The following is a 23,647-nucleotide window of genomic DNA, read 5'->3' as shown; positions in this document are numbered from 1 at the left end:
TTACACAACGAGAGATAACCGAGTATAGTAAAGTTATTTTAATTCTATCTAATCTATAAGTCGCTAAGTTGTAGCAAAAAGAAACAACCTAGGTGTTACCGCGCCTATTAGTCCTAAAACGAGCCTAAAAGAGGCTAAAAGAGATAAAAGAAACACAAAAAAGCGCTTATATACTTATTCCTTAGGCTTAAGGTCCCTAGAGAGGTCGTACTCGGTCGGACGGAGTACTCCCTCTATAACGGAGGCCTTCGAGCCCTTCTTAGCGCCTATACGGGTGTAGATAGTGTCTAGAGCGGCTGAAAGGGCCCGAACGCGACGCCTTAGGCGGTCCTCGGTAGATCCTTAGGCTAGAATAAGTCGCTTGCGGGGGGTATTAGGTACGTCTTTACCCTGTTAGGGTTAGTAGGGCACTTTTAGGCAAGAAAGGACCTAAATACTTACAAGCTCCCTCTTTTGCTTTATAGCCTCCTTAGCGAGCAACTTCTCGTGCTTTGTTTGTTTGTTTGTTTGTTTGTTCCATTTACGTCCTGTAGGAGTCTATGACTATGTAGGACGGCTGTCTCGCGACAGCAGTCTATCTATGTACAATCGTTGTTCTCTCGTATCTCTTGACCTTAGGGAAAGACCCGTGCCTAGGATAGTAGCTAGCTAGTATCGAAGGACTTTAAAGAAAGACAAATAAGGAAAAGTAAAAGGAGTGTAGGCTAGACGGTCTCGTCTTCGCCTCTTGCTAGGTGCCAGGACCTAGAAGCAATCTTTGTATCCGAGAGAAAGGTAGTAAGGTGTTTCCGGAGTTCCTTATCTTCTACTATTTCTAGTAGAGATTGTGCTTGTCGTAGCGGTAGTAGCCTAAATACATTGTAGATAGGGCAGCTACATACGAGGTGTTCTGCTGTTTCTCGTCGTCCGCAAGGGCAGTCTGGCGTCGTTACGTGTCCAAAGCGATAGAGATAGGACTTTAGGTATCCGTGTCCTAATAGGATAGTATAGAAGGCACTAGTTAAAGCGCGTCTACCTCCTATTCTATGTTTTCCTGGCGAGCTCCATGGAAATCGACTAAGGTAGCTATTTGTATTCCTAGGTACCTTGTTAATCTCCCGTTGTCTTGCTATTTCGTATCGGGTTTTCCAGACGCTAAAGAGATCGTCTTTTGCGTAGTTAGCCCTCTCGTGTTCTACGAAATGCTTGTATTGTCGGAGTCGATAACAGAGTAGTTGTATCTGTGTTCTCTGTCGTTTTTGCGGAAGTATCTCTCTCGAGTCCTCGTGTCGGACTTCTCGCGTATCCGAAGGCGCGCTTTAGATAGCGAGTCTTACGGGGTGGTTTTCGGGTAGCTTTGCTGCGCGTAGAGAGTATAAAATTAACTGTCTCTCTAGGCGTAGATCCGGGGGGAAGAGATTTGACTCTACCTCGGACGGGACGTTTGGGGCGGTACGGAAAACGCCTAGGATCTTTCTACAAGCTTTACTTTGTAGAGATACTAGAGGTTTTATGCTCTTTTTCGACCGCTACCAAACCGGGGCCCCGTAGTCTGCTATTGTAGTAACGCAGGCTAGGTAGATCTTTCTTAACGATATAGAAGATAGACCGCGTTCGGTGTTTGCTAGTCTTTCTAATCGATAGAATGCTGCTTGTGCTTGTGCCGATCTTATTGCAATATACTCCTTAAAGGTAAGACCGGCGTCTAGCTAAATCCCAAGCTACCTTATCGCTTTCTTTGCCGGGCGAACAATGTCGCCGTTTGGAAGAGTTACCGGGCAATCGGACCCTTTCCCTTTCGAGAAGTGTACTAGGTCTGTCTTTGCTAGGTCGAAAGCAATCGAGTTCTTCTTTCCTAGGTCTATTAGCCTTCTTGCCTCACGTTCTAGTACCTTAGAGTTCTTCTTAAGGGACGTAGACGAGGTAGATAGTCTAATGTCGTCGACGTAGGAACTAGGAGTAACTCCTTATAGCGAGAAGAATATGTCGCGCGTATAGATAAGAAAGAGGATAGGAGACATCGGGCTGCCTTGCGGAACGCCGATCTCTACGTCCTAGAATTCCTATATCTGTCCGTCGAATGCTATTCGTAGGCGTCTATTGCTCATAAACGACTGAACCTAACGTATAAGGCTGTGCGGAAGCCTTAACTAGATCATTATTCTTAACAGTCGGTTCTTTGCAACGTAGTCGTATGCTCCTCTTACGTCGAGGAAGATAACCGAAGTCTTCTTTTTCTTTCTTCGATTCTCCTCGATTTCGTTCGTTAAGAGAAGCACCGTATCGATAGCCGATTTCTTCTTTCGCCCTCCTAACTGCGAGTCGTGTAGAAGGGGCTTCGTCTCTGCGATAATCCCTAGGCGTTTTGCGAGTATTCTCTCGCTAATCTTACCGAGGCAGTTTAGGAGAGAGATAACTTGGTAGGCCTTAGGGACCGAATAGTCTAGTTTTCCCGGCTTTGCTAGAACTACGCCTGTCGCAACTTTCCAGCATCGGGGGTAGTGTCCTTCGTCGAGTAGCCTTCTATATATACGTAGAAAGGTAATAGGAATAGCGCTGTACGCTTTACTAATAATAGCTTGCGTAATGCCGTCTAGGCCCGGCGTTTTTCCTTTTACTATCTTCGTGCTACAGGCGGCAGCGAGTTCCTCTTCGGTTAGCGTAGTCCAGCCCTAATCCCCGGCTGTATACGCTTCCTAACGGCTAGGTAGAGGTTCCTCGGCAGGAGGGCGCGGAAATAAGGCTTCGGAGAAGGCCTTACATTTCCCCTCGAAAGAATCTTCGTTGTTTATCGTAGGTATCTGTCTTCGGCTGCTATTCCTAGTATAGGACATAGCTTTAAAGATAGATTTCGAGTCTTCTTTTTTAAGGAAGGCGTTCCAGTAGTTCTTCTTAGCTGTTTTAATAGCTTAGAAGTACTCGTTTCTCGCTTTCGTATACGCCTCTTTCTCGTCTAGCGTCGGCGTACGTCCGCAGGTAAAGGTCTGTCTATATGTTCTAGACATTGTGCGGCGTAGCGTGCGTAGCTCTCTATTCCACTAAGGTTTTGCGCAGGCGTGTACTACTTTCTCTAGGATTGCTCCCTGCATCGATTCGGTAATACACGAGGTAAAGGAGTCTGCGATGTCGTCGAGGGAGTTCGTATAGTTAATAGACGTCGCCTTGCTTATTAGGAGATCTGTAAACAGTTCCTAATCCGCGGAAGCTATATCTAGAACTACTTTCTTCTGTTAGGCTCGATCTTGCGCGCCAATAAGGTCTATAGATATAGCCTTATAGTCTAAGCCTGTCGGAATCGTTCTCCAGTCGATTTCTTTCGTAGATAAGGATCCTCTTATAAACGTAAGGTCTAGGACCGACTCTGCGTCTAGGTGCGGCCTATAGAAGGTCCCGACACCTATCGTATTACATAGAGTAAAGCCCTAGTCTTCTATCCACTCTATAAATTCGCGGGCGCTAGTAGTATCCTTTCCCCTCGGATCCTAGGACGGGTGTCTAAGGTTAAAGTCTCCTACTAGTAGAGTGTTTAGGAGGAACGTGTTGCGTAGAGAGTAGAGGCTTCTCTCTATTGTTCGTCGGTTTTGTAGGTTCTCGGTATCCCGAAGGTCCTTCTCGTTATAGAGATTAACTATCTAGATCTTGTTGCCCTTCTTGTCTGAAATAACAAAGGAAAGTATGTCGCTGTCGTCTAATAAAATAGGAGAGATATTAACGTTAAGTCTTGTGCTAATATATAGCATTGTTCTTAGCCGGATCGTCGAATCCGTAGTCGTTGGGAATAGCTAGTTGTACTCCCGGTGTGCGATAGATCTTGTCTCTTTGTAGCCTGTTATCGGGTCTTCTATAGTCCACGGTTCCTAGACTAGTAGAAGGTCGGCTTTCTGCTTAACCGCGACGTCTAAGGTAGACTCTATAGCCTCAATAGATCGGTTAAGATTAACGTAGAAAATCCGTAGAGAGTGTTCTAACATATAGAACGTTCTAGGGGCCTCCCTTTCTGTTGTATACGATCCTTCGCCTTCTCGACTCTTAGGCTGTCCGCGCCTACGTATAGACGGTTTTAAATAGCCCTTTTTGCCTCCTCCTCGGTAGCAAAACCTACTAGAACTGTCGCCCTAGTAAGAGTCCTTCTTCTCTCTTCGTTTGTTAGCCAAATCGGGGTACCTGCGAGTTTAAGACCTCTATTAAAGGTCTTAATTTCTCGTTAAATGTCCTATAGGCCCGTTGGCGTGTTGAAGTTCGCGGTCGAGACGCCGTGGACTACGACCTTGTGCTAGAGAGAGTCCTCTATTACCCGTGCCTCGCCTACGATATCGGTAACCTTAGTAAGGCTATCGATCGTTCGTTAGCGGGCTTTCTCTGTTGCAAAGTTTAGGACAATATTACCCCGAAATGATTTCTTTATCGCAAGGACAGCTAGCTCTTGGTCTTCGCCTTTAAGAGCGTCGTTAATTTTGTCTCGGGTTGCGATCTAGTCGAGTTCCTTCTCTTTATCCTTTAGTACAAGGATAAGAGGCATCGGTTCTGCTTGTTCTTTCGGCTTGCTAGCCCTCTGGGAGACGGTCGTCCACTGTTGTTGTTGTTGTTGTTGTTGTTGTTATTGTTGTTGTGTTGTCTTTGTTGTCGAGGAGGTAGAGGTAGAGGTAGCGGATCCGCTGTCTCCCTTAATAACGTCTGCGAAAGTAGGCTTCTTCGCCTGTGCTGCTAGTTTCTTTGTTGTTATTTCTAGGTTCGAGACTTGCTTTGCGAGGATTTGGGACGTTATCCTAAAGTCTGTACGCTCGGTAAAGTGCCAAAAGACTTCGAGAAGGTCGAGAACCCGGGTTTGTTCTCCTAGAAACCCGACTAGATCCCCCGCCGCTTCGACTAGTAGCTGTCGGGCTTGTAGGATCTTCTCGTTCGCGGGCGTGTAAGAGAGTGTTTGTTTCTTTCCGAGAGAAGGGCTGCGAGTCGGGGAGATACTGAATTCGAAGGGGTTTTGCCTTTTCCTAGGTATAAAAGGAATGCCGGTTCTTTTTAGTAGTTCCTCCGGCAACGGCAGGGTTTTAAGAGACTTAAACGTAACTTCCTCGTCCCCTCTAGCCGTAGCTTTTAGAGTCTGAGGGGCTAAGCTTGCGTCTGTTATTTCTATTTCCGTCTCGGTAGACATTGTCTTGTTGTTGTTGTTTGTTGTTTAAAAAGAGGCTCAGCAGTCTTACGCCGAGAGGGCTGCTTGTTCGTCTCTATTTCCAATCGCGTTCGGGTCCTAGCCTACTTGCGACACTAGGGCACTCTTCTTCCTACTATACAAAGTGGGAGAAGGTATACTTCAAAGAGGAGAGAAGAGATATATAAATATACCTCTGCTTCTAGGAAGTACTCTAGCCTGCAGCAACGTGCGTCTTTGTAGCAGGCTTTAGAGGCGTTCTGCGGGTAGCTATAGCAGGTTCGGGACAACCTCTGTCTCTAGGGAAAGGTAGGCCTATACTCTATACAGAGTATCTAGCTATATAGCTAGTACTACTACTCTAATCCCTAGAGGTGCAAATTCGTCCTTACTAAACTATACTGCTCCTTTAGCTTCCTCTCTCGGCGGCGTAGGACAACAGGTAACTCTAGTGTAGAGAGAACTAAGTGTATATGTATGTTTGTGTATCCTAGGGACACTGCTCTTGTTTAGCCTTTAGCTCTTTTAGAATTCGACCAAATCAGGCGTTTAATAGCTAGAATAAAAGCTCTCGTCGAGGGCTTTCAAACGGGCTACACGGCGTCCGAATCGGCGGCGTATTAGTTGTGTTGTAGTGTGTTAAAGTGTTGTAGTATTATGTTGTAGTACAGGTTGTGAACCTTCCTTGTGCAATGCCCTAAACAGGGAATATTTCGAGTGTGGGGGAGGTAAGGTCGGAATAAGGTTTCGGAGGTGGGGGCCAAATCCCGGAGTTTAGGGTCAAAATTTGCACCCCAAAGGGGGCAACAAGGTGAATCTTTGAACTCTAGTAGCGGCGTGGGTTTTGAGGGCAGCGAGGTGAATGCGGGTTCGTTAGAACGGCCTTGATAAGGGCTTTCGAATAGTGCGTGTTTAGTGATGATCGGGTCAATATTGGGTGTGCAATGGAAGTGCGGATGTCGTTCTCGTGCTTTCTAAGCATAAGCGGTCCTGTCTAGTCGAATTCGGCCTTGCCTTAGTGTAGATAGAGGCCGTCGACACCGGTAAAGGAGTTAAAGCGCCTAAAAGGGGGTTAATAGAGCTAAACAGACCCGAACTAACTACATATACCCCTTAATGCGTACGTAGACCGCCTTGTAGGCCGAACAAGCCGCCGCAGCTATCGCTCCGGTACTATCGGCGGCAATAGCGGCCCTACGGAGCTTATTAGCCCTCGTAATGTCGCCTTTAACTAGTTCCGGCATCTTTTAACTACATTAGCCCCCGAAAGCCCCCTTTTAACCCTATATATACATACCTAGAAACAATCGCGGTTGGAGCAATTGTAACACTTTAGGTAATATTCGTCCTTATTATTAGTTGCCTACTTGTCTAGCGATTCGCGCGTAAAGAGGCAGAACTAGGCTAAATCGGCCTTGTTTAAGGGCTTATTAAGGCAGTTAACGCACGGATTGCCCTTAAAGATGCCGTTAGCGGCGAATTGCTTGCGTTAGGTCGCGATAGAGGTAGGTTGCGTTATAATAGGCTCGTTCGGTCGCGGATAGGGTCGTTTAGTAAGAATAGCAGTTTTTCGATAAAATTCGAGGTCGTCCAGTAGAAAATAGGGCTAGAAGGGAACTAAACGCTACGTTAGCACTATATAGGCTACAAATGCCCCTTAGGGGGGCACTTTTAGACCTGTTTAGCTATCGGATAGGATTAAGTTACACTTACTAAGTCTGTACAAGGTTGTTAAAGAAGAGAAGAACTCGAGGGATCCAAGCTTAGGTTTTAAAGCCGCAGTAGACCCTAATTAAGGCCTTAGGCTATTAAACTTAGCAAATACTAAAAAGAATTTACTCGAGGTAAAACCGTTTAGAGCGCGACGCTCTGCGCAAGGAGGGGGGCTATGTTACATCTGCCTCCGCCGAATACCGACAATCGGCATCTAATCCCCTGCCTTAGCAGCATATATACCCCTACTAGGGCCTTTTAAGCTCGTTTAAGCCAGATTGCGCCTGTAGTATAAGGATACGTAGAATCTCCTCCTTCCGAGAGAGTATCGAATCGAGTCTGTTCTAAAGTGATTCATACTGCTACTCTATTCTTAACTGCACCTTTTACATAGTTCCTTTCGGCCGCGTTTATCTTACTAGAGAAGAAGGCTACTAGGTGCTAGTATATTTTGCCCTCCGTTTTATATAGTTAGGATAGTACTACCCCGACGGCGAACCTAGAGGCATCTATTATAACGCGGATAGGTAGTTTTAGGTCGAAATGCCGCAAGATAGGCGCTTTAATAAACCTAGTCTTTAACTACTAGAATGCTTATACTATATTAGGTAGGAGTTCGAGGGGAACTAATTCCTCCTTTCTCTATCGGTGTCCGCCTTTAGTACTATTTAGGCCTCTCTCTATTAAGTAGTTTAGTAGGCTAGCTATACGGGAGAATCCCTTAATAAACTAGTAGTAGTAGTTCGCAAATCCGATAAAGATGCGAATGTCCCTAACTAAGGCCGGAAGGGGCTAGTTAGCGATAGCTTAGATCCTTTCTACCTCTATTTCGACCCCTTCTAGGGTTACTACGAACCTAAGGTAGCTAATTTGCTGCTTAAAGAACTTATATTTTGATAGTTTAGTAAAGAGTCGGTGTCTTCTAAGTCTCTCGAGGACTATCCTAACGTATTCCTTATAGCTTTTAGCGTCTTATAAGTATATTAAGATATCGTCGAGGTATACTATAACATAGTAGTCTAGTAGGCCCCGGAGGGCGTAGTTTATATATCCTTAGAATACTACTAGGGCGTTAGTTAGCCTAAACAGGACTACGGTGTACTTAAAGTAGCTATACCTCGTCCGAAAGGTAGTTTTCTACTAGTCGCTCTTCTTAATTCGGATACGATAGTACGCGTCTCGTATATCTAGCTTTATAAAGAACTTTGCTAATACTAACTAGTCTAGCGATTCCTAGACGAGGGGTAGGGCGTATCTATTCTTAATAGTAATAGTATTAAGGGCCCTATAGTCGACGTATAGACGTAGGCTACCGTCCTTTTTCTTTATAAAGAGGATGCCTACTCCCGCTAGGGAGGTCGAGGGGCGGATCTACTCCTTCTCTAGGCTATCGGCGAGGTAGTTACGTAGAGTCTCTAGTTCTGTTATAGAGAGGTTATATAATAGGCTGTACGGGGCCTCCTTACCTTCTTCGAGGTCGATACTAAGCTTATTCGGCCCCGTCTTAGGGAGAAAGGACTCGTTTCCTTCTACGAAAACGTCCGCGAAATCCGAGAATTCGCTTAGAAGTTCCAGTTCTTTTAGCGCGTCGTCTATACGTTAAGCGGTAAGGGCCTAAACGCGCCCCGAAGGGATGCCGGAGGCGTCCTTCTAGAACTCTTTAGGTAAGATAAGCCTAACCGGCCTCTATTATCTACCTTTCGTCCCCTTCTAGGTAACGCTTTTACGGATAAAGTTTACCCTCGGGTTCTATCGTTCTAGCTAGGGTATGCCGAGGACTAGTTAGAACCTATAGATTCTTCCGACTACGAAGGTCTCTATATATCCTCTTATATGTCCTTAAGTGTCCGTTACTTTAAACAGGACGCGGCATTCTCCCCGAATAGCTATCCTCTAGCCGTTTAGTACTACGTATTAGGCCGTTTGCCCTAACTTAGGGCTTAGGCCTAGCTCTTTAGCTACTATATCGTCTATAAAGTTACTTTGCGCTCTATAATTAAGTAGTACTCGGAGTATTTTAGTCCTATTAGGACCCTATATCTCTACTTTAAGGTGTATTAGCCCTTCCCCTATAGTTTAGGTAATTCCTCCTAGCTCGGTAGCCTTTCTTTAGGCCTCTAAGTACTAGACTTAACCTATAGCGGTTAGAGGAGATCTACTACGGGCTCTCTCTTTTCCCGACTAGTCCTTATTAGGGCATTCCTAGCGTTAGTAGCCCTCTTTACTATATATCTAGTAGGCGGTAGCCGACTTCTCCTCTTTAGCCGCCTTTAGAGGGGTTTTAGGCCTTCTTAGCCTACTCGGGGGCTTATTATTCTTATTTAGGCGCCTTCTATTAGTTTTGTCGACGGAAGTCTTTACTAAGCGCTTTTTATTAAATTCCTATATCTGTCGGTACGATATATTAGCTCGTTCCTCCGCATCTACGAGGGTCGTAAGGGTAACTTAGCCCTATTCGAGCCTGTTTCTAACCGCCGGGGTAAGAGCTCCCTTAAATTTATAGATTATCCTAGGAATGTCGGTATAACCGATCTTATCCTACTATTCTTTTAGGTAGTTTATTAGCCTAGTTAGGGTCCTATTGCCCTATTTAGCCTCTTTAATATTATTTATAGCTCTTTAGGTACGTTCGTCTTTTGTACTTATAGAATCTAGCATTACGAGCTATATATCGCTCTATATTAGCCTAATAGGTGCCTTGTCGAGAAGGTAGCGCTTCTAGTGCTACTTTTAGGGTCTCGCTATCTATTCTTTAGCGAATTCTATCTTTTCTTCGTCAGTAGCTATACTAGCCTAGTTAATTGCTCGGTTAATATCTTCCTACTACTATTCCTAGTCGGCGCGGTTCTTTCCCTCGAAGATATAGGGATTTCGGGCCTTTAGGAGCGCGTTCTTAGGGATAGATAGCCGAACTAGGGCATCGGGTAGGATAGTAGGGATAGATCCGTCCTATACCTAGGCGATGCGGTCCCTTATAGCCTTGTTACGTACCTAAAGAAGGCTAAGCTAGAGGAGGCGCTCCTATCTAGTAGTAGCGGCCTCTTCCTTACGGATTTGTTCTTTAATATCGTCTTCTTCTTCCTTAGGTAGAGTGTTCTCCGGTTCTTCTTCGCCCTCGTTAGCGGCATCCTAGTACCCGATAGGTTCTTCCGGGTTTTTAGGCCCGCCTTCGGCGTCTTCGTCGTCGCTAATAGTAGTCTAAGTAGAGGTTTCTATAGTCTCCGGGTTGTTAGCGGGTTCGTTCGTACGGCGACGGGTGCTCTTATTCCCTAATAGGCCGGGACGAGACGAAGCTATCTCGGAAGTAATTCGTCGTACTATAGGGAGGATCGAATCGTATATAAAAGGTGTAGTTAAGAATAGAGTAGTAGTATAAATTACTTTAGAACAGACTCGATTCGATACTCTCTCGGAAGGAGGAGATTCTACGTATCCTTATACCTCGAGCGGTCGTATTAATTATATAGGCGCAATCTAGCTTAAACGAGCTTAAAAGGCCTTAGTAGGGGTGCATATGCCGCTAAGGTAGGGGATTAGATGCCGATTGTCGGTATTCGGCGGAGGCAGATATAATAATTTAAAGCTCTCGAGGGTTTGCTAGACTATTAGTCTAGGAAACATTGTTACTACTAGTAGTATACTATAGCTAATTATGCTGTTTATATATAGTCTAGGGCTATATTCGATAGTCTCCTTAGTACGGGTAGGGTATAATCGTACGTTCCGGGTAAGTAGGATAGCTAAGTATCTAGAAACTCGAGAATAAGGCGGGATCGCTTCTCGTACGGTATAAAAGAGTCTAGGGTAGGGGAATAAGGACTAGGGATACGTCTAGGGTCCGTAGCTCGGTATTATTTGTTTACTAGACCCTCTTCCTAATTTAGTCTAGGAAACATCGTATCCTCGAAAGGTCGCACCTCTTAGACTATTCTAGCTAACTAGAGCCGAGTACTATATATCGCATTCTCGTACCGAGAACCTAGTGTCGGTAGAGCTAGGTAGGGCTTATATGCTCCCTAGTTCTAGTATAGGGTTCGTAGCGATATTATCTACTATTACCTCGGAAAGTAATACCGAGGAGCAGTCGGACGATCGGTACGATAGGGCGACGCTTCTTAGGGTATTCGCGACGCCTACGCTATAATAGCTAGTTAGTCTCGTTTCTTATAGCTATTCTATCGAGAGTACGGGACGGCTTACGTAACCGAGTATTCTCTAATATCTAGTATATCTATTATAGCTACTACGGCGGTCGGTAAAGTTTTCTAGGTACTAGAGGGCTCTTTTTCTACCCTATTTCTCTTTCTTTTCTTTACGAGCGCCTCGTATAGGGTTTTCCGTACGCTTAGCCTACCTTCCTCGGTAGGTAGTCGGGTATAGGAAAAGCTATAGCCGTACGAGTTTAGCCCTAGGAGGCTTGTTTTTATCCTATTTTACATCCGCTAGAGTCGATATTATCTCCGTAGTAGTATCGCGTTTTAAAGGCGTATAGCTAAGCTCGGTAGCGTAGTTGCTCGTATAGGTATAGGAGCGATAATCTCTAATGTCTATTATATCTATTATAACTTTTACCGCGACTAGTACGATATTCTAGGTACTTAAGGGGGCATATTTACTTGCTCGTCCTTCTTTTCGGAGTATGTAGGGCACTACGGGCCGCTAAACAAGAGATAAAATGCGGTCGCCGCTCGTCTCGCTTACCTTTAACCGCTATAGTCGGGTATAGGAAAAGCTACGGTAGTACGATTTTAGGCCTAGGAGGCTTCTTTTCGCCCTAAATCGCGCCTATTATAGTCGATATGCTCTCCGCTATAGCGTCGCGCTTTAAGGGCGTACATCCGAGTCCGGTAGCGCGGTTATATATATTAGTACGAGAGCGCTTTATACCGAGCCTCTATACGATATTAGTGTCCCTTTTTTATATACTCTTTTGCTCCCTCGGTTTCTTCCTTCTCCTTCTTAGGCTATATCGACGAGCTGCTCGGCGTAGGGTATATAGCTCGGTAGGGTATAGGGAATATGTCTATATATTCGTATATTTAGGGTATATTCGGTAGTAGATCTAGCAATATATATATAGCGATTTATATATTAAGGTACTTTATATTTTAAACTTAGACTTTAATCTTAGGTACTTAAGCCTACTACCCTAGCTAAGGGGTCGGCGACGAGGAACACCTGTACGTGGTGCCGGCTACGAACCTGCGACGATACCGTCGTTGCAGAGCCAAGTTTCCTCCGGAGGATTGGAGAGGCCGTCGATCCCTCTTCCCTTACCAACACGACCTGGAGGCACGCCTCCCCTCGAAATACAAGCTACAACAGAACAACGGCACGATTCGAACGAATAGCCCTCTACGCTACGAACGAAAAGAAGAAAGAAGCAGTCCACTCTGCCCTATACGCGCACCTCCTCGAAATCCGAACCGAAATCGCACCTCGTGCACTTCAAAGAGCTAGAACTCGGTGGAACCTACAACTCTGCGATCAACCTGCGTAGCTATATGCGCTAGAAGGCGGCATATAGTTCCACAAAGGCATATTGAGGACAAGAGAAGGCAGCGAGTTGGACAGCTGCTTTTTGCGCCTTTGCGCTGCATCGCCTTGCGCTGCATCTCTTTCGAATTCGCAGCGTGTGTGCGAAGCGGAAGGATCCGCTGAAAATTCTGCAAAAAGCTTGGCGCGAAAATTCTGCAGCCCCGGCTGCAGACAACGACACTCTTTTGATTTCCTTTGTCTTGCGCTGTTTTGAAGTCCTTCGGCAGATTCTGCTTGCAGGTTCTGCCTTAGGCACGGGGTTTCCCCTAAGGTCAAAGAATACCGAAAAATCTGATTGTAACTAGATCTACTGCTTTGCCTTTATAGCAAAGCCGTCCTACATAGTCTTGGACTCCGAAAGGACGTAAATGGAACAAACAAACAAACAAACAAAAACAAACCCTAGCTAAGGGGCAGAGGTATATCGTAATCCTTTCTTCGAGGGAGGGTATTCGTCGTATGCGTCGTAAGTACTCGTAAGGCGACCGGCGCTATTATCGAGGTCGTAGCCGCTCCGTACTTCCGCACTACTACCTATCCTTTATATATCCTCCTTCTCCGCTTTCGCGAAGGAAGGAGTCTTATATCGTCTACTAAAATGTAAGGGGGGAACTTCTAAAGGTTCCGATCTCCCGCGGATAGTAGTAGTACGGACATACGGGGTAGTATAGGGGGCAAAAAGGGCGGTAAACTATATAATTAGAGTAAAAGGTAGGGGGGCAAAAGAGGTAGTATTAAGTGCTCTATACTATTAGGCCTCGTATTCGTATCGAAGGTCCTTCCGGAGGTGCTAGTAGTCGGTGTGTCCCTAATCCTCCGACCTATATACGAAGCTAAAGCTAGATATAGACTATACGTAATAGTACGATATTCCCTACTATACTACCGCTCTAATTCGACGGCCGAACAGACTGCACCTTCACGCGGTGGCCGTCGTAAGTACCTTCCTCGGAAGGGAAACCAAGACAGTCTGGAAGAAACCTCCTTGAAAACCTCCTCGAAAACCTCTCGAAATCCGCCCAAAATCCTTCTCGAAATCCGCCTCGAAACACGAGCTACAACAGAACAACAGCACGATTCGAACGAATAGCCCTACGCTACAAACAAGAAGAAGAAAGAAGCAGTCTACTCTGCCCTATACGCGCACCTCCTCGAAATCCGAATCGAAATCGCATATCCCTTCTCTAGAGACTTCGTCGCCCTCGAAGGAAGCATACATACACTTTAAAGAGCTAGAACTCGGTGGAATCTACAACTCTACGATCAACCTACGTAGCTATATGCGCTAGAAGGCGGCATATAGTTCTATAAAGGCATATTGAGGACAAGAGAAGGCAGCGAGTTAGACAGCTGCTTTTTGCGCCTTTGCGCTACATCGCCTTGCGCTACATCTCTTTCGAATTCGCAGCGTGTGTGCGAAGCGGAAGGATCCGCTGAAAATTCTGCAAAAGCTTGGCGCGAAAATTCTGCGAAGCGGAAGGATCCGCTGAAAATTCTACAAAAGCTTGGCGCGAAAATTCTACAGCCCCAGCTACAGACAACGACACTCGTTTGATTTCCTCTGTCTTGCGCTGTTTTAAAGTCCTTCGGCAGATTCTGCTTGCAGGTCCTGCCTTAGGCACGGGGTTTTCCCCTAAGGTCAAAGAATATAAAAGATTTTAATTGTAAATAGATCTGCTGCCTTGCCTTTATAGCAAAGCCGTCCTACATAGTCTTGGACTCCGAAAGGACGTAAATGGAACAAACAAACAAACAACAAACAAACCGCTCTAATTCCTTTATCGCTTTACTACTACCCTTACCTAATAACATAGCCTTAGTAATAAGGTTTGTAATATAGCTAAGGTAGCGGAGGCGTCTTCCCTTACGCTAGTTCGTAGACCGGTAAGGATATAGGTACTTTAGAACTACGTCGATTATAGGGCTATTATTAGAGCTATTGTCGGCTATAAAGTATCCGGTGCGCTTCTCGAGTCCGTATTCCTTAATAACCGCTAGTAGCATAGCTCTAATGTTAATACTAGTGTGCTCGCTAAGCATCCTTCTAAAGGTAAGCCTCTTAGTCCTCCTTTTGCCGCTCTTATCGATAAAATAAGCGCTTATACTAAAGATCGAATAGCTATTCGGACTCGTCTAGCTATCGAACGATATATGTACGCTACTTAGTGCACTCGCTAACTCCTCCTTTAACACTACCTTCCGAGCCTAATACTTAGCTATAACCTACCCTCGAATAGTCGACGCTATACGAGGAAGATAGCCTACGAGGCCCTTATTTATAAAGGATATAAGAGCTCGGAAGTACTCGTTCTCGAGCATATAGAAGGCGATATAGTAATATACAATCTACCTTACTAGTAAGTGCTTAAAGCGCTCTACGCTCTTATTCGTTACTACGGACATTATCGTAGCTACTATACTAGCTTTTAATAAGGAAGGCTTATTCTCCTTCTTTACTATATAGCCTTCCTTATCGATGCTATAGACCTTTAGTATATATGTTAATAGCCCTTAGTTTCTATTTAACACCGGTAGCTCTTACTTCTTCCTTATATCCTTATAGAGGTAGTAATAGTAGTAAGAGGGCCCTTACGGACTAACTAACTACTTACTACGCTTCTAGATCTTACTCCTTCTCTTGCGGATATCCTTCTTCGGTGCAAACTCGAGCTACCGTATATAACTTACGCTATTTAGGGTAATATAATTAGGTAGGGTAGCCTTGTCGTATTTAGGGTTTGTAGGGTTAAGGATATAGACGTTGCCGGAGCCGGTAGACGAGGTTATTAGCTATATAAGCGGCATTAAAGAGGTGGAACAATAGATATAATAGTAGGTAGAAGAAGTAGTAGAAGAAGTAGTAGAAGTTAAGAGGTATATACGCGTGAACGCGTTATAAAAGGAGGTGCACTGTTTTTACACATTCCGTTAATTCTATTAGCTCGGAGGCACTTCCGGCTAGTTACTAACGATAGCATAGCTCATACTACCACTAACTAAAAGGCTAGTAACCTCTAACTACACTAACCGGTAACCACACTAACTATGACCAGCCACCAAGTCCACCACGCCAACAAGAAGCCTGGTCAGCGAATGTGTTCAGACAAACATTGCCATCACTGGTGACAGATGGAGTTTCACCTCAATCGCACGAGCATACGAGACCGCTGCTGTACGGGCTCCGATCACGTACGCTACTCGCAATCAGTATTCACACACAGGGTGTTCGAAGCTTGCGATGTCGAGCCATGGAAGGATACTCACCAAATGCCCCCGCGCCTTTGATTGCACTGCGAGTTGTCGCGCAGACCTGAGGTCAAGTCAGTAAAGTGAAAGGAAAGGAAAGGAAAGGAAACTGTGATGCCAACGGAGATCGTACTACGACGGTAGAAGTGAGGAGCCCGGCTGCTAAGCTTCGCAGCAGCACCACGCGGCTGTGACACCTGTTAGCCTTGAAGGGGATAATTCGATTTCTTCGACCAACCTGGGGGCCCTTGACAAGGAGAGCAGCAGTCGCAGCCACATTTTGGTTTGGGGATGTTGAATGGGGACGGAACAGCGTTGCATGTTCCGAGGAGCGTCATCGCAGTCGCACCGATGGCGAAAAGATCAGCTGCCGCTGCGTTCGTAGCTGCGACCATTGCAAGTGCAGTAAGGAGGCCGGAAAGTTGCATCTTGAGAAGAGGTGTCAGGTGTTGTTTTGTGTGAATGGCCGCGGAAAGTAATGGAAGCTGTGGGATATCTTGATGCATGGAGGGAACTGCATTCTCCTTATATGTTACATATCCACGATCGCCCTAGGGGTAGAATCTCCGCTCCTCGGGATCTAGCTAGCCCTCTCTCTAGGAATGCTAGCTACAGCAGGTTAGCACATCGGAGTAGCTACCGCTCCTTGCAAGTTTAAGGGTGTACTAGGGATTCAAATTACTCGATTGGTCTGCTTTCTTGTCTACAGGCCACGTAGCCCCTAGGCAAGGTTTAAACGGTGGCTACTCCGATGTGCTAACCTAATATACAGATCAGAGCATGGAGTAGGACTACGTGGTCATGACGTGGGAAATATGCCGGGAGCCCTGTATCGACTTCCAATAGCTCAGTTGGAAGCTCGAAGATAGAGAGGAGAAATACGACGTTCGGTGGTACGAGGCTCCTTGGAGACAGGCTGACAGCGGCAGTCCCTGTGATCATCCGTCGTACGAGGCCCGATCTTGCATGGCCCCCTTTTTGGGACTGTGACAATCTCCGCCTTTGAGACTGTGACAATCTCCGCAATCACGCGTCGTATGAGGATACTTGGGGACAATGATGTAAGCCAGAAGATTGGATGCATGTGATTGAGTTGGAACTCGAACTGGGGGTTCGACATCAAGCATGGTTCTGCTGGCTTCTTGAGCAGCTACTCCTTAACGAGCTGAGGAGGCAGCGCGTCATCATGACTTCGTGATCGCTTGATGGGCGGTGTGGGTTTTCAACGTCGCAATCGGACACAACAGGTCAACAAGACCAGGATCCCAAGGATGCAATTTTTCCAGCCCATGCCAGCAATCTTCGAGCGATGAAAGCACGGTCGGCCTTGACCCTTTACGTCATGAACGCTCGAGCGATCCGTGAGACACATGGGCACTCGGATCACTGTACGCTATTGAAGTTTCTCTTCGATAGTTGAGACCAGGTTCGCAACAACACTGTCCATCACCTGTCAGCAAAGCGATCGTCAGTGCCTGGCCCGTGAGATTGTGACACCGACAGTTCCGTACCAATGTGAGTTTGAGGAGATGGTGACACAGCTCGAGGAAATGACGAGACCTGCCCGGAGAGGGCGTGCGCACCGTACCTGACAATCGACACTGGTTCGTGTGTGAATGACAGGAGTCGTACGATGTGCTCTGTGCGTGCGGCAAACAGCGCTGGTTTACGGAGACCTTGTCGGTGCCTTCCTCGAGCAAGCATCGATAGGGTCAGGAACCTGCACACTGGTTCGGGATTCGTCGATATCCTGCTCAAGCTGCGTGGACTGTACAGAAAGGATTTCAATTCAGGGGCTGAACGGCGCTTCAGCTTTCCCTGAATAGCACTGTGTGCTCATTTGTTTGATGGCTTTGTCGCTTGTGAGATGCCCACACCACTCACTTTCCGCGAGTTAACGACAACGTCTAGCATCCTTCAAGCCTGCCATGGTAGGAGGAAATAATGCCCGCAAGAAGATGACTGCACGGCGGAACTGGCGGGGCATCTCATCTCGTACATCTCGTACATCTCGTACCAACCTTGTCGAACAGCGCTCCGCTGGTGACTGGGGTCCTCATCGGGCCCTGTGACACCCAGCCCGATTTTGCTCTTTTCTCTCGAACGGTGAGAGTTTCTCCTGTGCTCGAAAATCGTACAGTCTTTAGATTGTCTCCTTCTCTTTGCTTTCACTCCTCAACTCGCTGCGTCGCACATTCAGCTCGCCGTTCAGCTTGGTTGTTTTTCCCGTGTTCACATAATATCAGGGAACCGCTGTAAAGCATCGCGCACCCAGGACACAGCTGGGATGAACGTTGTCATGCGATGGTCATCGTACGTTGTACCTTGAGCCAGGGTCACGGGGAGGACGCGCGGGAATGATGTTGTTCGGTGATCTCGATTCGCTTTGGGGAGCGGTGAGATTGTGCCTGCTGTATCGAAGGCATGCGGAAGTGTGGTGCGAACCGGGAATGTACAACAGGTGAGGCATCGATTAGGGCCTGACCATTGATGCAGGGTAGTCTAGTAGACTCAAGCTTCGCACGACAATTTCCATCATCGCCGGCCATGGCATGGGTCGCATGAAAGGCCCGTGAAAATTGTCGACGGGGTCTTGATGGAAATTTCATGTTTGGGTTGACCGAAGTCTTTTTAGCCCCTGCCCTGCTCTGCTCCTCACCACGACAGCGAACCCAGCTTATTAGCTTTCCTGCTCTTACTGCTCTGGCCAACGGACACTATTGTGCCATCCTCGACAGAATGCCACTCTCGTGCTCATCCTCGATTTCTTATTGAAGAAAGAGCGGTCAGACATAGCACTTGCCATGATGCCACGCCCTGTCCAGTCGACCAGCGCTGATGGATGTCGATCGAAAGATTGCACCAGGCAACGACTGATGCGTGGTCAGATGCTGTTCGTAGTGCGCGTCCATGACTTCCTGGTCGCTTGATGGGCGGTGAGGAGTGGTGTGGAGCTCCACGACGCATTCGGACACAACACGCCTACACATTGACATAGATTGCGGAGAGATGGCATGCAACAATGCGCTGGAATCGATCTTACACTACACATTCATCTCGGAGTGGTGTCACCTCTACCGGGCGGAGCATTTCATGACTGCACCACCAGATGGGACGACACAATGGAACACACCACGCCTGACATGGGTCGGGTGCATCCAAGTGCCGTGCATTCGAGCCTGGCCCCATGTCGATGGCCTGTTTGCGGGATCTTTGGCAGCATGAGAACGCGCTGGTGTGCACTGTCCGAATCTTACACGAGGTTCGTGGTCTGACCGCCAGAAAGTGGACCATCCGCCATGAAGTTTGAACGTCCTCCTGAGCCTGCAAACACACGGCACGTGTCTTATTACGCTGCACAAAGATGGCGCACGCTCGAATGAGCACCGGCCAGAACGCCAATAAGGAGCCGCTCGGCCTGACTCTTCTGTTCTCCTTCCGCACACGACATGCTGCCGCATGAGTATGGTGCCCGCAGCGCCAGTGATGATACAGCACCAGAGCAGCATTTGCGGCTGTTCATCGACGGTGGTATCCACGAAACGAAGCAAACAAACAACAAGTACACTTCCATACCTTATGCCAACCCGTAGTTTCTTATCATACTCGACACCTGGGCGCCTGAGACGCTTGCGATTTCTGTGAGCTCTGCTTCGATCATAGCGAGAGCAGCGACCGTGTGCTGCTAGAACGGCAAGAAGATCCCAGACTCGTTGCATGGCATCATTCAGCCGCTCCATAGAGTATGTGGCGACTGACCTGCTCAAGCGCTTCTAGGAAACACCTCGAGCAAGCGATCAGAGATGTCTGGACGGATCGGACTGGACTTTTGTCAATGTCGCTTGGCCTTGGCTTCTGTTTCCAGAAAGTCTAGTCGTTGGCACAATCGTTCTGCTTCTCCTAATGATCATCCACAGGCGTTGTTCCGGACCCGATGCATGGAAGAACGCCATGCTGCCGCTTCTGTATCGCTCCTCGGACTCGCTGATACTGGCGGGAGCGAGTTCTGCCCAGCATGAGCAGTATGATCAAAGTCGCGAGCAGCGAGGAAATGACGCTCGTTCAAATGGCGTGCAAAGACAAAGTGGTCTTTGGCGAGACAAAGAATAACAGTACCGGACTCTTGAATGTCGAAAACCTCTTGCACTGGCATCGGGAGCCGGATGAGAGGTTTCCGAAACGTCCGCGACATAATAGTTCTACAGGGATCCTTGCAATAACTGAGTCCAAGCGTCCGCGGTCTTCCGAGCATCCAACAATATGACGGAGATATCTCTCTCCTCGTCCTCTTCGTCTCAATCTCGACGCAGGGAGTATCACCACACCATCGCGTCAACTCAAACACAAGCCAAAAGACCTCTCCACCACCTCCGCAATGGCCCTCTCCCTCCTCCACTCCACCTCCACTCCCCTCTGGCATTTCTCCGGCCTAATGTCCCTCTTCCCCCTCACCCTCCGGCCTAATCGGCCTCATCAACCCCGCCAACGGCTTCCGCCTCTTCAACTTCCCGCCCCCATCCGGGCCCTCCCCATCCGCAGTAGAAGGCCGAAAACTCGCCACCAACCTGCTCCTCTTCTGGGTCTCCCGGGACCTCTACATGGCCGCGACGTGTCTGGCGGCGTACGCGGGTGGGAGTCGCACGACGATGGGGCTGACGTATCTTGCTGGAGCGGGGGTTGCGATTTGTGATGGCTGGATGAGTCACCGGCAGATTGGGAAGGATGCGTGGAAGCATACGATGTGGGTGCCGGTTGTGGTTACGATGGCGGGGGGGTTGTTGGGGTGGTTTGATCGATGGGTTTGATGGGATTGCGGTTCGAGGAACGCGGAGGCTGGGAGCTGGAGCGGTGGTTGCGGCGTATGATCTTCTGAGCAGATGTCAGGTTGAGCGGTCTTGCGAGCTGTCGAGCGTTGTTGCGAAAAGCGCATGCACTACAGGGCCGAGCGTCGAGTCCGTGGGAAAGACTCGCCGAAGGAGGTTTGGCCGTCGCCTGTTTCCCGGTCGCGGCGGTGGACCGCAAGGCTCTGTTGCAAGGATAATGAGCGGATCAGCCTTGAAAGTGAATCATGGACAGGATGAGTCAGTACTGCAGTGCCAGCATTTCCATTTCGATCTTGCGATATCCAGTCTATCCAGTTTCACGAGTCCGCGGTTTTGCACAATCCATCTATTTCTTCTGCTTCTTCGAGGGCGGACCACTATCACTCAACCTCTTCGCAGCTTTGCCCTTGTCCTTTCCACCCACCAATGCCCTGATATCAACCGGCTCATCCTCTCCACTCTCCTCCTCGTCATCATCCTCCTCGAAATCAACATCCGACATCTCTCCCAACTCCTGCGCCTGCGTGAAGAACTTGATCGCATTCGGCCACAAGTCCTCCGCAATTGTCACAGCCACCTGCTCTCCGGCCTCGTGCACCTCCACCTCGGAATCGTCCGCCGCTTCCTCATCCTCCTCGCTGACTTCCGGCACTTCCACCCTCTCTCCTGCCTTGCGCTTCTCCCTCCTCGCAGCATGCTCTTTCGTCGCCGCCTCATGTTCCTCCGCAGTGACATATCGTCGTCCGCTCACCCAGCCGAAGAATGTGAAGAAAGAGGTGTTGGCGCCATTCAGCGACTCCAATTTCTCTTGCAGCTTCTTGTACTCGGGGATGTCTCTAGCCAGCATATTCCCAGCCTTCTTCCTCGCTTCGAAAAGTGCCACCGCGTTGTCGTTCAGCCCTTCGCTCAAATCCTTGCCCTTTTTCCAGTGGATCTTCACCGGCTCGGAAACGAGGCCCGTCCATCCATCTTTTGCGCGGCGGTAAGAGAATGTCTTGCTCAACTCGGTGTCCTCGAAGAAGTCATTTGGCTTGAAGGTGAAGTCGATCTTCAAGCTTCGCGGGTGGCCGGCGGCGCCATTCTCGAGCTCGGGACGGGTTACGTTGAGGGCGAGGAGGGATTCGCCGAAGATTTGCGAGTCGGAGGCGGAGATGAAGCTGTCGAGCTCGGGAGGTGCTTGTTCGAGGACGAGAGGCCAGAAGTTGGGGATTTGAGAGACGGTCGTGGATCGTTTGGCGTAGAGAGGAGCAGAGAGCGCGTATTGCTGGCGAACTGTGACATCGTTAGATACCTCTACGAGGAACTATTCAATCGTCTTGCCTACCAATTTCAGTGTCGACTTCCTCAAAGTCCTCCTCGATGTTGGCGAGGTCTTCGTAGGAGATTGGGGATTCTTCGGCCATAGTCGCGTTGATATGGTGTAGTGTGTGTCAAGAGGGAGGATGATGTTGAAATGAAGAAGAGGCAGAGAAATACTTTGACAAGATTTTCCGTACCTTGCAGGCTTCAATCAGCCATTGGGAGCTCGGCCACAAGCTTCACCTTTTCGACTTTTCTGACGTCCTGGACCCTGACGATCGTTCGGCTTAGTTTCGGTTGGGCATCCGAGACGACTTCGAGTTTCATTCACTTACATCAAAACCCTATAAGTACGCTATGCCGCACTTGACGGCCTCTTGTGCGACTTGAAGTTGTTCTCTCCCAATGTCTCACTCTCAGGCCTCTCTCAAGACCTGCTGGCCTCACAACACCTGCTCTTCCTGCCTGTCCTCTTCGTACTGCGGCTGGTGTCCTTCTTCCTCGACCTGTCTACCTGCTTCGTCACTGCTATCTCCTTTGACCAAGTCTCACATATGTCCACTCAACTCCGAACGCTTCGAGCTTCGTACCTCCACTCTGGGCTGCAAGGTGTCCACGGCGAATGTCTTGAGCGTGGTGGTTGCAGTTTCGGGCACTCTAGTTGCGTTGAGTCTTGTGTGGGGTATCGTGGTGTGTTGGAAGGCGACCTCGCCGTTTGTGGGTGGTGCGAAGGGATGGCGGATCGAGGGGAGCAGTCTGGAAGGGCTGAGAGAGGGAAGGTCTTGGAAACGAGGTGAGGGATGGTCTAGATGGCTGGGCGGGAAGAAAGCTCGAGATGGCAGGAGTGAGCAGGAAGTGAGGACCGAGAGAACGAGATTGCTGGATGGCTAAGATATCTCCGTTGATTGAGATTCTGGAATATGTGCCGTTGACGGGAGCGATGACACGGACGAGACGATGCTCAATCGATCGCTTTTCCAGCTCCACGTTTCCGACGTCGTGCTCATCAGCACATGGCTGAGGATCCGAATCGAACCATGCGAGTACGTTTGCACCTTGTGCTCAAGAAAGCGCTTTACTGTCCGGTCCGCCCTTGCGTTTTGAGGAGACCGCTGCGTGAATGCCGAAGGATTCACACCTGCCAGGAAGGCATCTCGTCGCTTCGCTATCGGCTGTTGCACTGCCTTCCTTCTTGGACGTGTTCTGCATTGCTTGACTTTCCAACAGACAGCCAGCATCCAGCATCCTCACCATCGCAGAATTCCGTCACGATCAGTCGTTCTATTCTTCGCTACCAGGATTGGACATTCTTTGGGACCTGAGCATATCGCATCGGACGGTCAAGCTCATTTTGGACGCTGCGAGTATCATCATCGTATCTCGGCCGGACCACATCGAAGCGACGGAAAACATCTCTCTCTCTCTCTCTCTCCCTCCCTCACAATGCAAACGCCAGCAACACCGTCCTCCCTCCTCTTCGGCCGCCCACCCAACATCGAACCAATCGGATTCTCTCGCCCACCACCAGAAACTCCATCTCTCTTCTTCACCCTGAGCGCAGAACTCCGAAACAGAATTTATCGCTACGCCCTCTACCGCGCCCCACTCAACCTCCCCATAGCCTACGAACCTCTCCCCGCCCTCCTCGCAACATGCCGGCAAATCCGCTCCGAAGCGACCGCGCTATACTTCTTCCTTAACGTCTTCACCCTCGAGCTGCGGATGAGCGAGGCGGAGCACTGCCTCAATCTACTCATCCATTGGGTCCGGATCCGCACCGCCCAAAATCAACTCTCTCTGATCCTTGGATTGAAAATTTACATATTGCTTGACGGGTCCGCGCCGAAGTGCGATCCGAGATATGGAGATGTGTTGGATGGGGAGTGGCCGATGAGTAAGGAAG

At 48.3% G+C, this 23,647-nt stretch overlaps 3 protein-coding genes across 3 annotated transcripts; 1 reads left to right on the top strand and 2 right to left on the bottom strand.

Moving 5' to 3' along the window:
- Positions 1-20,163: 20,163 nt before the first annotated feature.
- MYCGRDRAFT_105578 (uncharacterized protein) lies at positions 20,164-20,705 on the bottom strand (the record flags this gene model as incomplete). The annotated part of the gene is made up of 1 exon (XM_003850090.1): positions 20,164-20,705. The coding sequence occupies one exon, from the start codon at positions 20,550-20,552 to the stop codon at positions 20,325-20,327; it is 228 nt and encodes a 75-aa protein (XP_003850138.1).
- Positions 20,706-20,791: 86 nt separating this feature from the next.
- On the bottom strand, positions 20,792-21,937 carry NFA2402 (nucleosome assembly protein family; the record flags this gene model as incomplete). The annotated part of the gene is made up of 3 exons (XM_003850089.1): positions 20,792-21,121; positions 21,197-21,717; positions 21,770-21,937. The coding sequence occupies 3 exons, from the start codon at positions 21,846-21,848 to the stop codon at positions 20,792-20,794; spliced, it is 930 nt and encodes a 309-aa protein (XP_003850137.1).
- A 764-nt stretch (positions 21,938-22,701) lies between these two features.
- MYCGRDRAFT_95356 (uncharacterized protein) lies at positions 22,702-23,299 on the top strand (the record flags this gene model as incomplete). The annotated part of the gene is made up of 2 exons (XM_003850223.1): positions 22,702-22,787; positions 22,972-23,299. 2 exons carry the CDS (start codon positions 22,702-22,704, stop codon positions 23,297-23,299), a joined length of 414 nt encoding a protein of 137 aa, XP_003850271.1.
- Between the last annotated feature and the right edge of the window lie 348 nt (positions 23,300-23,647).

The sequence above is a fragment of the Zymoseptoria tritici genome, chromosome 8 (assembly GCF_000219625.1).
Source record: "Zymoseptoria tritici IPO323 chromosome 8, whole genome shotgun sequence".
NCBI lineage: Eukaryota > Fungi > Ascomycota > Dothideomycetes > Mycosphaerellales > Mycosphaerellaceae > Zymoseptoria > Zymoseptoria tritici.
Note: the sequence above shows the minus strand (reverse complement) of the source record. Positions and strands in the feature narration are given on the sequence as shown.